The sequence below is a fragment of the Rhineura floridana genome, chromosome 6, assembly GCF_030035675.1.
Source record: "Rhineura floridana isolate rRhiFlo1 chromosome 6, rRhiFlo1.hap2, whole genome shotgun sequence".
In the NCBI taxonomy this organism is placed as follows: Eukaryota; Metazoa; Chordata; class Lepidosauria; order Squamata; family Rhineuridae; genus Rhineura; species Rhineura floridana.
In genome coordinates, this window is record NC_084485.1 from 60,274,080 (window position 1) to 60,289,621 (window position 15,542).

The window sequence follows — 15,542 nt, forward strand, 5'->3', positions numbered from 1 at the left end:
GGAGCATTTCAGGTAAAGAGCAGGGTAAAAATGCATTAAATAATAAATAAGTGTTATTTCATATACCTATGAGGGCAGCCATCTTTCCCCCCCATACAAGGTCCCTGTAGATACCTGCCCTCCATAGTTACAATGGGGATACCATCCTGTTCTCTGTACTGTTATCCAGGAAGGAGTGGCACACAGGGGTGGCTGGTGGCTCCATGTCAGTGGGGCACTGGAATTCGCTCTGAGTTTTAGGCCAAGCTTTCAAGGAGCTGTCCAAGGTGCTGAGTATCTTGGACTGTTCCTTGAAAGTCTGGACTAAAACCCAGAGTGAATTCCACTGCCTCACTGACATGGAGCCACAAGTCACCACTGGTAGCATATCATAACGTACTGCTGCTTCCAGGTAGTTTGTACTCCAAGGTTTTCAACAAGCATGGCAGCAGCTAGAAATGGTTGTTTAAAAGAAACAAAGGAAGCATCAAGGAAGCCCTCATGCCATTTTGTCCAAATGTAAGTTGGGTGAATCGGGGTCTAGGAAGGTTCATCCCATGAAGATCGAATCTGCATGTCTATGTTCTGGTCTGAACATGATCTCTTGGATGCAGACCAGGAAGGTTCACTTCACAATCCACAAGATCCTTCCCCATCCCTATTTGTGAGTAAGCATTACAAAAGTACTTTGACCATGAGGAAAGGCATTGCTTTATTTATTTATTTATAAAAGTATTTATATACCGTCCTCTCACAAAGCATCAGGGCAGTGTACAACGACATAAAAACATTTAAAAGCAATACAAAACAATCATAAAATGGCTGGCTTCTCAGAAACCATTTTAAATGGCTGCATGGGCTTGTCAGCAGAAAAAAGTCTTCAAGACTCGCAAGCGAGGATGCCTGCCCAGTCTCTGCTGGAAGAGTGTTCCGTAGCATGGGACTGGCAACACTAAATGCCCGAATTTTGGTTGAGGCCAGTTGGCCTTCTGTAACACAGAAGCACTATATAGCACTATATTAATGACTGTGTTGACCCTTCCTTATAATTCTGATTCCATGTAATTATAGAAAAATAACGCCTCTGCTGTGCTCAAGACCTCTTGAGTGGAAGCACCCTTTGTCTACACAGGCCACTGGATAACATGAACAGATTATGAAACTAATCCAGCGCTCATGCAGGAATTATGTTTTAAGTGCTAGCTTCATCCCTGTTGCTATGTTCAGACACTGGGAATATAATGCCTGTGATGATGCTGCATGAAGAACTTTTGAACAGTGGTAATTCTGTGTGCTAACTTGCTGTTTAGAGATAGAGAAGTGTTCCTCAAAATTGTTTGGAAATGCTTTGTGGGGGGGGGGAGGTGCTGCACATAGTCCTAGAATCGATTTGTAACAATATTATCTTTGTAGCAAGGCCTGTTATCAGTATCTCTTAAAGGGCCAGCTTTGTGTTTTGGAGTGCCTGAGTACAGGGTCCTCGGTGTTCCCCCTATGTAAATGGGCCACACCTGAACTTATCTGGTGAGGTGGTGCGGAAAGCAGCAGTGGTTATGGAACTGAGAGATAGTTCGACTGAACCATCATTATGCCCTCAAAGTAGCAATGCTTTGTCAAGGGCATTGGGGAAGGAATAAAAAGGGAGCTTGTTCAGTTAGTGCTGCTGCTCGGCATGCCTCTTATCACTAGGGAGCAAGGCTAAAAAGTTCTTAAAAGGGCTTACGGATGAGTCTCTTTCATATTTTTTAAAAAAATCCTTCTCAAACTGAACTGAGAGTTGCGTTGGACAGCTGTAGTGTGGCACACCATACTGCTGCACTGAATGGTTGTGGCTGATATCATTTTAATTCCCCCTGTTCCCCCCAACTTGGCATCCCTAGAGCTGTATCCTGGACATTAGGAGGGTCTGAAAGTATGCCTTACTCATTAACTTCAGGTGGTTGGTGCACGCCTCAGCACAAGGCAACAAGAAATCTTGGGGATTGTAGTAGTTTGTTAAGAATACTGAGCGTTGTTAGGAGACCTCTTTTCTTCTCACAGAGCTACAGTTCTCAGAGTGGTTTAACAATTAATCCCTCTCCCTGGGAACTCTGGAAATTGTAGCTCTGTGTAGTGCAGATGTCTCATTTGGGCCTTTCTCCCTTGGCTATAGACTTTGTCTCCTGTCTCACTGTGTGTTTCCCTTCCTTGGTCTTTCTCTCCAAAAGAGCTGGGCCAATTCACCAATTTGAGAGTCAACTTCACCCAGCTGCCCCGCCTTCCACACCAGGGATACCGCTCCCCCAATGCCTTCTATGCCTTGACCGAAATGCAAGTGAAAGGAAGCTGCTTCTGCCACGGACATGCAGATCGCTGTGCTGCCCCTGACACCTCTTCTGCAGGACCCAATGCTATGGTGAGGGTGACAATGGGTTGCTATATATATCGCTTCCCAGCTCCGTTCTTAGATTCTGGTAGGCATGCTCTGCAATCTGACCTCTCATTTGTAAAATGTGTTCCAACAGGTTTTCCAGAAGTCCTCTGTGCTTTTGGAAGCAGCGGGTGTTTCTAACTGACAGAGGGAATAAGGTCTTGCCATCTGCCCTGTGTGAGCCACAAAAATAGATAGTTCAGCCTAACAGAAAGGCCAACCTGCGTGCTTCAAATGCCATTCCTGACTATCTTAAAAGGTCAATGACCAGCAGCCCCTGGGGTCAGTTAGGCTGCTCAGCATACAGCTACCAGCTTCTTTCTAACTGGGCTTCTGGGGATGCTTAGAGGGCTGGAAAGGAAGGCAAAACAAAGAGGGGCAGTGCAAGGAAGGCAATTATGTGCCCTTTGAAAAATGGAAATGGACTGCCTTCAAGTCGATCCTGACTTATGGCGACCCTATGAATAGGGTTTTCATGGTAAGCAGTATTCAGAGGGGGTTTACCATTGCCTCCCTCTGAGGCTAGTCCTTCCCAGCTGGCTAGAGCCTGCTCAGCTTGCCACAGTTGCACAAGGCAGGTCCTTCCTTGTCCACAACTTCCAGCTGGGGGGCAACTGGGCTACTTGGGACTATGCAGCTTGCCCATAGCTGCACAGGTGGCAGGGCACGTAACCCCCGAGCCACTCACTGTGGGGGTGATCTTTAGCTGGCCCTTGACACCCAGGAGACATGAGCGGGGATTTGAACTCACAGACTCTGGACTCCCAGCCAGGCTCTCCTCCCCACTATGCTATACCAGCTGTTATGTGCCCTTTAAATGTAAATGTATTGCTTTCAAGTTGATTCCGACTTATGGCAACCGTATGAATAGGGTTTTCATGAGGCTGAGAGGCAGTGACTGGCCCAAGGTCACCCAGTGAGCTTCATGGCTATGTGGGGATTCGAACCCTGGTCTCCCAGGTCGTAGTCCAACACCTTAACCACTACACATTACACATCCTTTATTCAGTAGCTTATTCAGTCCCCTCTTCTTGTCGTAGCCATTTCCTGGCTTGGAGAGACAAATGGGCACATACAGAGAGTGGGGATGGAGAAATTAATTTGGATGACTTTATGATGTGGACCTATCTGAGTCACGCTTCACGAATGTGAACCAAAATGCAGCTCTCCTTTGACATTTGCACTACTCTGAATTTTGTGAAACACTTCCCCGTGCATGCATACAAAATGCATAGACAAGGGGAAAGTGTGTGTGTGTGTGTGTGTGTGTGTGTGAAATTCATATGTTAGTGAAAATATAGCACAAAAGTGCTATGTTAGGCAAAATTAGGAGAAATGCATGCAAAGGTATTCATGATTTTTTTTTGTATGGACTTTAAAAAAATCACAAATTGATACAGACATGGGTCAAATTGAACCTAAGATTGGAAAAACCAGAAACTGAAACTGACCACTTCATTCAGCCCTAGCAGAGAAGTCCTTGTTTTGTCACTGGTCCCTTTAGATGGGACAAGACTCCAAAGGGGCCAGAGGAGTGTGCAAATGATTGATGGAGGGACCTTCCACCCATCCATGTGCACAGGAGGGTGCAAGCAGACAAGCTGGTGGGCTTATTGAGGGCTCAGCACTCCATCCCTTAGTTTATAGGTTCTTTATAGGTTTATAGGTAAATTCCTTCATTGTCTGGTCAGACACAGACTAGGTTGGACAGGAGTTTCCAGTTAGGAACTTCAGAGTTAAACCTGAACTGCAAGAGGTGGCACCCAGAAAAAGAGAGGTATTGCACTACACAGGATTTTGTGCATGAGTTTCTGCATGTGGATTGTGCAAACTGTACTCACCCTGATAATCTTCTGATCAGCCAGAGAGGGGCAGAAATACACGTGACCATCAGTATAACTGTGGGTTTTTTTACTTCCCATATCAAGTGCTCTGATTTGGCATGCATAAGAATGCCTCCCCTGCTCTTCCAATCAGTATGGAAGCACCCAAAATGTAACCCCCCCCCAATTAAGCCTGAAGGAAGCTCTTTCTCTATCAGGCCAGACAGAAAGAGACAAGATGTGTGAATTCGTAGCCTATCATAGGGTAGCAGGGTGAGCTGTAACACACTCAAAGCAAAGCTTTCTTTGCATTCTAGGTGAACGGACACTGTGTATGCCAGCACAACACTGTTGGGCCAAACTGTGAACATTGTGCAGCTTTCTACAATGACCAGCCATGGAGACCTGCTGAAGATGACAACCCCAATGAATGTCGCAGTACGTATGCCTGTATCCAACTTCCTAGAAAAACATTTTTTTAAAAACAAAGCATTTTGGAAAGATGACTGGTATTTCTAAAATATACATTTTGGATGTTCAAGCTAGTGAAAATATTGTGGCTTCTCCTCAGTTGTGGAATTTTCAGATTCATAAAAGGTGGAGGTGAGCAAGAAAGGGGAAGTCATGGAAAAAATATAGCAAGAAATTCATTAAAAAATAGCAAACATTTAAAAACAGGATGACAGGAGGACTGTGATTTTCATGTGTAAAGACGCTGACTGTGGAAGACACCCCACATCAGCTTGGAGGAAGCAGGCAAGGCTGGGGTAGTTTCAGAGGGTGCAGAAGCCCAGTTTTGTTGAATTGAAGTTCCCTAAGATCCTAAGCAGCCCCCTTGCACTCTGACTGTTTTCATGAGTGACACATGAATGGCATGTCTGGAATTAGCGCCCCTGTTTTTGAACTTGTGATTCTCGTACAGCAAATATCCAGTCTTTAATGTTGAACTCCTACCATTTGAGTTATTCAAGTAGATGACTTCAATGGATACATAACTCCCAACTCCTTGCCACTCTGGAGGAAGGGTGGGATATAAATTTAATAACAATGAATAAACACCACCATTTCAGTATCAGTTCTCTTGTTAGAACATTAATGGTTTATTTTGGCGGGGGGAATGCAGAAGGCTTCTTTCTCAATTACCTTTGCATGTTCTATGTGGGTCTGCATTGCAACCAAGCTCTGGTATGATTTTTATACACTTGCTGTAGAATTGATGAGGGAGGCCAAGTGCCATCTAGTGGTGAATCTGAAAAGCTAAAAAGTATGAAATACTATTGTTTTCATTGATCTTTGTATAAGAAATTGTTTTGTCTCTTTCTCCCAGGGTGCAACTGTAACGGTCATTCTAACAAATGTTATTTTGACCCAGTTGTGTACCAAGCCAATGGGGGATTGAGTGGAGGTGTGTGTGAAGACTGCCTGCACAATATGGCAGGGAGGAACTGTGAACATTGCAAGACCAACTTTTTCCGTAACCGGAATTTTGACCTTGACCACTCAGAAGCCTGTCTCCGTAAGTGGGTGCTTAAGCATTCTCTTAATGAGTTTCTTCAGAATCTCTTTTATTTACATTGTTTGGATATGTAGCCTGCCTTATTTCAAAAGCTCAGGGTGATTAGGATTGTTATAAAAACACACCAGAAGTTTCCCTACCCTATCATAAATCAACATTCCGAAGGATCCAAAGGGAGGAAGCAAAGGAAAGATGAGAAAAGAGAAATATAAACTTCTGCTGGCTCCTGGAAAGCTTGTATGGTCTTCGCCAGTTCATACTTCATCCTTTCCCCAAAGAATTCAGGAATGGTGACTGATGAAAGCACAAGAAATTCCCCTGCTAGGGATTCCTAGCCCCACTCCCCGATTACAGTTCCCAGAATTTTCTAGAGAAGGAATGATTTTTTAAAAAACGAACCTGAAGTGTAGCTATACCTCAAGATTATTTCCATATGCACCTGCCCTCCTTCCTTCCTTATGCCTGATTCTTTGGAACTCACAATTCTTTCTCTAGGTTTCTGCTCTTGTAACTGAGCCTAGAGGAGGTAGTGTGGCTTTTCCCTTGCCAGCTGTTCTAGAATTCTGTGTATTAATAGGAAGGAACAGTATAGCTACTCTGAAACTGACCAGAAAAAATGGATTGAGTAGTTTTTTGCAATATGTTATACCAGTTTCCATGTAGGAGAAAGAAATCCTGTATTGGCAACCATATCTGCAAATGAAGGGAAAGTAATGATGAGGAATATGGCAATACTAAACCCCCATGTAAATCTCAGACAGTTGCTCAGTTTTGGTGTCACCCTTTTGCTATAGCCTACAATGCATTGACTCCGTGTCTTCTCTTTTTAGCTTGTGAATGTGACCCAGATGGCACTGTTCCTAACTCCAATTGTGACCCCCAGACCGGCCGCTGTGTCTGCAAGGACAATGTGCAAGGAGACCGTTGCCATCTGTGCAAGCCTGGATTCACCCAGTTAACCAACTCTAACCCCCGAGGTTGCAGAGGTTAGTGAGACCCCCCCCCAAAAAAGATAAAGAAATGCAGTTGCAGTGGAGCTGCTGGAGACAGGTGTGGCTTTTCCAAGTGCTGTATTACAAGAACTAACTCACAAACAAAGCTGCCCTTCAGAGATGGCATCATCCAGCTGAACAAGGGGTTAATCCTTTCTGTTACAGTAAAGGAGAAGACAGATGTTCAAGGGAGTATTTACATGCTTGAAACAAGAATGGCTGATATGCAAGCCTTTTTAGACTGCACCCTGATGTCCAGTTCCTAGAAATGCCGAACAGAAATGAGAACAATATAAAAAAATTCTTGCTTGATCACATCAAAATTTTTATTCCAGCAGTCGGATTTCAGCTGTGCCAAGCTAGACGCTGCTAGGAAGCTTCTGAACAGCATAGGCCTCTTGTTGTTTATCCTCAGCACCTTGTAATCAAAGGTTTATTTTTCTGAGTGGCCCTTTGTTAGCTATGATAGAGATGGAGCTATTCTTTATAAACATGTCTAATCCACTTTAAAAGCTATCTAGGCCAGTGACCATCAATACATCCCATGACAACTAATTCCATACGTTAAAACTGCATTGGGTGAAGAAATACTTCTGTTGTGGTTTTTTTGGAACCTACAGCCAATCACATGTTTTGAGAGCCAAGAATTGAGTCTCTCTAATGTTCATAATTTTATAAAGCTCTCACATGACTCCCTTTAGTAATCTCTTCTTTCTAATGTAAAACAGCCCAAATTAAAACAAACAAACATTGTTCTTTATGGGGAAGTTAACCTTCTTTGGTTACCTTTTCTGTATCTATGGCCAACTTACACACTGGGGTCATTAGCCTGGAACACTGGTGAAGTTTTGCTTGTGCTTGCATCAGTATGAACTATGAACATAGCTGATGAGCTGACCCCCTGATGGTGCTGCCGAAGTGGGCTGAGCAACTGCATAGTAAATATGGGCTGAGTTGTGGATTGTGCTGTCACAGGATCACTTCAGTATGAGTGAAGTGTGGACCTTTTTCACACAGCCACCAGCATCACCACTCACAGTTGGTGGTGTGCATTCTACCTAAGCTCAGTGTAGTCTGAGAGCAGGGTGAAACATTCAAAATGTGCCCTGGGGAATATGGAAAAAGAGGGGGAAACGTCTTTACTCTCCAGGTCCTATGTGGCATATGGTTTCAGCTGAGCTTTGGCTTATACAACCAATCTCACATCTCTGGACCCACCTTCATTTACTGTTAACAACCTCTCAGGCAAATCTTCTCTTGTTTTAGGTTGAAATGAAATGTAGTCCCTGCAGGCATGGTGAGCTCTATTGGTGGGTTGCAGCAGCTTCCCAGCAGGTGGCAGTCAGTGCTTTGTTAAATTTGATATGGGAGAACAGCAATAGAACATGATAGCAACTGTTGCGATGGAATTATCTTGGGGAAGGGCTGTAGCGCAGTGGCAGAGCATCTGCTTTGCTTGCAGAAGGTTCCAAGTTCAACCCCCAAATTTCTAGGTAGGGTTGGGAAAGACTCCCTGCCTGGAGCCCTGGAGAACTGCTGCCAGTCAGTATAGACAATACTGAGTTAGATGGACCAGTGGCAGCATCCTGGGTTCTTACCTTTACTCATAAGATGCCTGACCTCTTGTGGTCAGTTGAGGGGGAAAAGGCTACAGCAGGGGGTGGGGAACCTCCAGCCGGGGCCCGAATTTGCCCCCCCAGCCTCTCTGTCCCTTGCCACACCCCTCTCTAGCCACATTCTCACTCCCCAGGTAATGCCCCTCACTGGCCTGGTTTCACACTCTCTTTGAGTGTTTTTGCCTGGCTAGCATTTGTCCTTGAAGTCTTTGACAATGCTTCTTGCTTGGCTGGATGGACAACAGAGAGGGGTTTGTGACGGTGTGTAGAAATTAGCCTGCTACACAAAAGGTAACATTTGCATTCATTTCTCTACTTTCTTTTCCTTGGGCTTCACCCACCATTGGCATGAGCTCCTCAGAAGATTGCCCCAAAGGGAATGTGGCCCTCAATCTGAAGAAGATTTCCCTATTCCTGGGCAAGAGGTTTGTTTGGCAGCTGTATGGCCCACCCACAGCACCTCCGCTGTGTAGGACCAAACCGGCAAGGTTTCCCCACTCCACCATTTTTCCTGCTCCAGAGCAAAATAGGGAGACAGTGGGGATGCCTTGGTCACTGCCATGGCAAGGGGATGGATGCCTCTAGGTAATGTTGGCCAGAGCTGGTGCATGGCGCACATCTGTTTCTTCCAGAAAAGAGAGTGGCAGAGTTGACTTGGCTGCTGCTGCAGAGAGGCACCGGCATGCTCCTTCTATCCCATTCCTGCAGAAAAATGGAGGAGGTGCTTGGGCTGCCTTGGTTGCTGCTGTGCCAAGGCAGCTGACACCTCTGGGCAACAATGGTCAGTGGTGGCATGCTCTATGTGACCCTTACCTGCAGAGAAAGGAGGTCAGAGAGCTTCCTTGGTGGCTTCTGCACAGAGGTTCACCACCTAGGAAGACCTTGACTTTTCCACTGGCAGCGGGAAGATTCACAACATGGGGTTTCCCCAATGCTCAGGTCTTCTTGTGTTACCGGAGTGGTACAGGAAGGTGCTAGTATGGTTTTAAAATGTATAGGCCCCTTTTTGGCAGATGCCATCAAAAGAAGTGTACATTAAATTAATCAAAACATGGTAGAACAACAAAAAGCACAAACTAATCAAAGAGGGAGCACCAAACAAATTACATACTACTCATTTTGAAGTACAGTTCTACCCCCCTTAATGTAAGCCCTCCCAAAATAAGGCTGTACTATAGTGGTTGTTTTTCTGCAAGGGCAACATGAGAAAGAGTCCTTAGAACTGTTAAATAATATTACACATAATGAAGCAGAAGAACTTTCGAAGAGCTAAATATCCTCCAATGTTTTACTCTGTATTTAATAAAGTAGCATTTATTTATTATAACAGTTATAACCCATCTTTCCTCCCAGGAGCTCAAGGTGACATACATGGTTCTACCCCTTCTTATTTATCCTCACAACACCCCTGTGATGTAGGTTAGGCCGAGAGAAGGTCGTCCATTGAGCATGACTGAGTGGGGATTTGAACCTTGGACTCCCAGGTCCTAAATCCAATGCTCTCACCACTACACCACACTGACTCTCTGAATACCAGCATATCAGACAGAAAGGTTTAGTATAGTAAACTGCTGTGCTCATTTTAATACTTGCAGGGCAGTTTTTGCCTTAGAGGACCCCTGCCAGTTCCATCAGACATCCATCCAATCTACCATCCTGTTTCCCATAGTGACTAACTAGATGTCTCCATGAAGTCCACAACTAGAACATGAAGGCAACAGCCTTCCTCCATTGTTGACCCCCCAGCAGCTAGGCATAATGTCTCTGAATCTGGAGGTTCTATGTAGCCATCAAGGCTGAAACATTAGAGTGACTGAAGCTGACCTATTAGAGAGAGTGGGGCACTGATTTAATCCTTGTGGTGTTCCACAAGAGTAAATACCCTTGCAAGAGTAAATACCCTTCTGAAACTAACATAGGCTGGTCCATTAGAGTGGACGGGGCACTGCTCCTCCAGCCTCAGGATGGGAAAGAGGGCTGGCACCAAAGGTTGACCTGATCAGGGATCTGCTGAGGGCCCACACCCCAGCAGGAGGTCCATTATCAAGAACCCCCTGGTCCTATTGCAGTGAGCAGGTTGACTCACTGGGGGGGGAGGAGCATGGAGGGGGTCTTGTCCAAGGAGCCTTCAAAACCTGGAGCCAACACTGATGGGAATGCATTTTAAAACATAACTCCTTCACTTTCTGTTTGAAGTGGCGCAGTCCAGAATGTTGTCCCCTGGATCTGCCGCTTCATTCTGCTTAAAGTGTAGAAAGGTTTAGATGCCTCCCCTTCCCCTCCCTGCCCCCTAAGAGCATCCTCCAGTAGCTCTGACCCCAACGCTGGCTGCTTTGCTTTTCAGATTGTGCCTGCAGCATTTTAGGCAGCCGCAGCGACGTGCCCTGTGACGACGAGACGGGCCACTGTTCCTGCTTGCCCAATGTGGTGGGAGACAAGTGTGATGAATGTGCTGCCAATTACTGGAAAATTGCAAGCGGCGAGGGCTGCCAGCCTTGCAACTGCCACCCCCAGCATTCTCTCAGACCTCAGTGTCACCAGGTACTCGCCATGAAGAGGAAGCGGTGCAGTAGCTTACAGTTCTGGAGGTGGGCTGGCAGGGGGGAATTCGGAGCCCTTACATTTTGTAGCACCACAGTCGGGGTCACATCTTTTCAGTCCTGTGGTGAGAGGGTCTGTTGAAAGGACTTTGTACATTCAGAAAAATCAGGTGGTAACACTTTCCCCACATTTTACCAGTTGTGGCTACATATTTGGGGATGGGGGTGGCTTTTGCATCTTTGAATAAAGAACGCAGGAGGAATTTGTTTGGTCCCCATCTTAAAGCAAACTAACTTAATTTGCCACTCACAGACTTGTATGGGGATGAGAATGCAGCTGTCCGTTGGATTGCGTGCTTCTCTGAATTTTGCAAAGCAGTTCCAAAAATGCACACAAAATCCATAGTTTGGGGGGGGGAACTGTATAATGCAACAATGCATTGAAAAGCATACCGCATTGTATCCAACTGATCTTTACTCAGAGTAGACCAATTGAAATTAATGGACCTAAGTAAGTCATGTTCATTAATTACAATAGGTCTACTCTGAGCAGGACTGGCGTTGGATACAACAATGTGTATTTTAGGGGAAGAATGACTACAAAATGTGTACAATTTAAATGCATTTTTGCGCATTAAAAAACTGTACTGCAAAAACTGGAATGCAAGAGATTGGACACATATGAAATTGACATGTAATAGAAATAGGCTGATCCGTCCACCCATAATTGGAATGCTTCCTCATGAAAAAAAAAACCCTCTCTCTGCATGCAGAAAATGGCAAGCTGGGCTGACTGAACCTATCTCCCTCTCATGTTTGCTTTGTACCAGCAGGAAGCTTTTTACAGGGAGGAATATTCAAGCGGGTACTGGGCTAGCTGCTTTTCTTAAAACAAATCCTAAGAACTGCTGGTGCAGCTGTCAGCACCATATCTTAGGTGGTGTTTCAGAGCTGGACTTTGGCTTTTGTTGCTGGGAAAAAACTCACTTCCCCTGAGATAATGTTGGAGGGGCATCCTGCATGGATCATTGATCCCAGCAGACTAGGGTGTTTACATGTGAGAAATTCTGCTTGTGAACAAACATTGTAGTCTGTTGTTTCAAGTGGCAAGTTGACTTGAACACTCCACACCCGCAAGGCTGCTTGGTTCCCTGTAGCCTGTTATTTGATATCAAACAGCTCAAGGCAGCATATGGGGGTGGGGTGGGGAGGGATCCTCTTTTTATCTTCACAACAATCCTATGAGGTAGGTTTGCTTGAGAGTCATTGACTAGCTCAGTCGATGAGATTCACAGCTAAGCAGGGATTCAAGCCCAGATCTCCCAAGTCTGCCACTGTATCTGCTATACCACGCTGGTTCTCTCTTTCATAATTGGAGCTTTTCCTTGCGAGCCCCTTTGCATATGGTCAGTTATTCTCTAGACCAATGGACCAAGTTCTGTTGTTCTCTGTTGGAGCCATTTCCTCACTGGCATCTCTCTCTCCTTCTCTGCAGTTTACAGGGCAGTGTCCATGCAGAGAAGGCTACGGGGGCCTGACATGCTCTGCTTCCAACATACGGGTTTGTCCGGACCAGTCTTATGGAGATGTCAGGACAGGTTGTAGAGGTATGGAATATAGGCTGCATCCACCTGGAAATCGCTGGGTATTTAAAAGATTGTTGCCATCTTGCTGCTCTCTCTAATTCAGGTACAGAGGAGCTTATGGCCCTCCAGATTTGGTTGGACTCCAACTCTCATCTTTCCTGCCGATTGGCCATGCTAGCTGGGGCTGATGAAAGATGGAGTCCATCAGCATCTGGCTACAGACTCCCCCATATCTGCTCTATAACTCAATTGCTGGAATCTTTCTGTTGTCGTCTCACTGTTTTGAGATGTCTCTGCTCCTTGGCATATGCATCTGCTTGATGTAACACTCTCTATCGCACTCTTTCTGCTTGCTGAAACACTGACCTCCTGCTACTGGTTTGATCTATTTCACAGTTTCCTCGGGGTTGCAAAGGATGGAAATCTGGCAAATGTTTGCAAAAGCACAATTTTAGAGTGGAGTGATTTCTCTGGAGTTGTGGGGTGTGTCTCTTGTAGAATTATGAAATAAGAAGACCCTTCCTTCCTTCCTTCCTTCCTTCCTTCCTTCCTTCCTTCCTTCCTTCCTTCCTTCCTTCCTTCCTTCCTTCCTTCCTTCCTTCCTTCCTTCCTGAGGTAGATCCTACTTCTGAGGGCCAAACTACATGTGAGATTAATAATGTGGTTTCCCCTCAAATATAGGAATTTTCTTTTAGTGCAGGGGCTATGTCATGGGTGTGTGTGTGCGTGCGTGCGTGCACGTGCGTGCATGTGCACGCGTGTGTGCAGAGAGCAAACCAAATGATTTGTCACCTGCTGTTGTTCCAGTCCAGGTCAGGACTCCTTTTTGCCTCATTCAGTTTGCAGATTGGGACTGCCCTGTGGGGCAAAGGGTTAAATCCCCCTAACCCCCCTTCCTGGGTCCAGATCAAGTCCCTGTGTTGATTATTTGTGAAAGAAAATCCTATGCTCAAGGGCAAACTGTAAGGTTAATGTTGAGTGAACTTTGGCCTTTATTGGTTGCTTCCACAGTCCTGAAAGGGTTGGATAAATGTCACAGTCTCATGAAGGAAGCATATCCTATGAAGAATAACTCTATTTGCCCTGTTTATTCTTACTGTCTATCCTCTGTTCTTCAAAGTACTACACTTTTACTGCAGATAAACGTTTGATAGAAAATTATTATTTAGCCATTGTAAAAGGTAGAGCAGTTATGCAACAAATCCTGCCAGTTCAGTGGAGATGGCTCTGCTATCATGAGGCTGTGGGGAAAACGAGCTTGCAGCTAGAGGGATGCACTGTGGGAATGTCAGTCTAGAACCAGCAAGCAAAGTCTATAAAAATTCTTGAGCAATTCACAAGTTTTTCCTTGTTCTCCTTTCACAACAGCTTGTGACTGCAATTTCCAGGGCACGGAGGAAGTGGGCTGTGACAAGCTGACAGGCAGATGTCTTTGTCGTCCTGGCTTTACCGGAGTCCGCTGTGACCAGTGTCAACGGGGTTACTGTGGCAACTACCACCGCTGCGAGGCATGCCATCCTTGCTTCCAGGCCTATGACGAAGACCTCCATAGGTTCGGTTTGCGTCAGGCCACCTTGAAAAATTCCACTCAGCAGCACCATGTGGGGACAATGAACTCCGGCTTCCATACCCGCCTCTTAGAGGCAGAAGGTGAAGTTCAGCACATCCAAGGGATCCTGGAAAATCCTCTCATGACACAGCAAGGACTGGATCAGGTGGCCAATGCCATTGCTACCATTAGGTAAACAAATTGCAACGGGCACGGGATGTTCAAAACATGGGAAAAAAGAGATCCCTGGTGTTTTGCTTCTAAAAAGTCTCTCTCCTGCCTGAACTGGAAAGAGGGGCTTCAGTTCCTCCTCAGCTCTTGGGTGCCTCTAGACTGTTACTATTTTTTGGAAGAGACTCAAGTGCACACTTTAAATTCAGGTTTGTGCAATTAAAGTGGATTAACGTGCTCTGTCACTCTAGCACAACAAATCCACTTATTAAAAATGGGTAGGAAGGTGATGGTGAAATGCACTGAGAAGCACTGGATGAATGAATGCTCAATGGGAAGACATATAAACACCAGGCAAGCAAATCAGGATGAATGCTCATAGAACCATAGGACAGTAGAGTTGGAAGGGCCATTGAGTCCAATGCAGGAATCCAGTTTAAAGCACACCCAACAGGTGGCTGTGCCATCTTTCCCTAGGGCAACTCATTGTCATAGAAGTGCCCCACAAACAACTGACAAATGAATGCTCAATAAAGACCTGACATAGTCTAACCTCCACATAAATTTTGCACAAATTTTGTTTGATGAACAAGTTTTCCAGAGAAACCCCTTAATTTGCTGGCTGTTTATGAGCAAGTTGCTGTCTTTTGGTTCCTCATATGACAAATGGGAATGCTGTTGACACTCTTTAGTGTTTTTCCAAGGGATAACATGATAAAGACTGCAAAGCAGTTTGCTTGTTAAAAGTACTATCTAACTGCTCATTTAGTGACTATAAGTTTGAACTAATTGTTTTAACTGCTACATACACTTCAGCCCTTGCCTGTTTCAATTAAAATCTCTCTGAAGCAAGCTCTGTCCCTTCCTATATGTTTCTTATCCTGTATCTGACACCAGAGGATATTTTTTTGCTGCTGCTGAAATATGACTCACAGTACTCAAGCTTTATTTCAGAGAGGTGCCACTGATTTCATGGGAGTTATGCTGGCATGACGGTTTAAGGGTGGTTATCAGAGGATGAAAGAAAGAGAATAATGATGAAATGTATACAAAAAACAACCCCCCTTCTGTGTTTTGTTGTATTAATTCCAGACGGACCATTGAAAGTTTCAGATCTGAAATACCTCTTATGGATGAAGTGTCCTCTTTGTCCATAGATATGGATAGTTTTGATAGAAGCCTGTTTCTGATCATCACTGAGTACCAAAACAAGAAGGCCCAGTTTGAAGCCAGCCGCAGCACAGATGTCTCAGGTAGGACAGTTGTGATTCAAACCCCACATAAGTTAATAGATGTAGCTGTATCTCCTACAGCAAACAGGGACAGTTGTCTGAATAAGTAGGGGCTTTGCCATATTGTG

At 45.1% G+C, this 15,542-nt stretch overlaps 1 protein-coding gene across 1 annotated transcript in view; it reads left to right on the forward strand.

The window, feature by feature from the left end:
• LAMB3 (laminin subunit beta 3) overlaps positions 1 to 15,542 on the forward strand; it is a 78,063-nt gene that overhangs the window by 36,886 nt on the left and 25,635 nt on the right. Inside the window, exons 8-15 of the mRNA XM_061632048.1 lie at positions 2,187 to 2,374; positions 4,530 to 4,650; positions 5,540 to 5,728; positions 6,559 to 6,714; positions 10,681 to 10,877; positions 12,372 to 12,483; positions 13,831 to 14,203; positions 15,275 to 15,435. Of these exons, the coding sequence (XP_061488032.1) occupies positions 2,187 to 2,374; positions 4,530 to 4,650; positions 5,540 to 5,728; positions 6,559 to 6,714; positions 10,681 to 10,877; positions 12,372 to 12,483; positions 13,831 to 14,203; positions 15,275 to 15,435 (1,497 nt within the window). The remainder of the gene's footprint in view (positions 1 to 2,186; positions 2,375 to 4,529; positions 4,651 to 5,539; positions 5,729 to 6,558; positions 6,715 to 10,680; positions 10,878 to 12,371; positions 12,484 to 13,830; positions 14,204 to 15,274; positions 15,436 to 15,542) is intronic.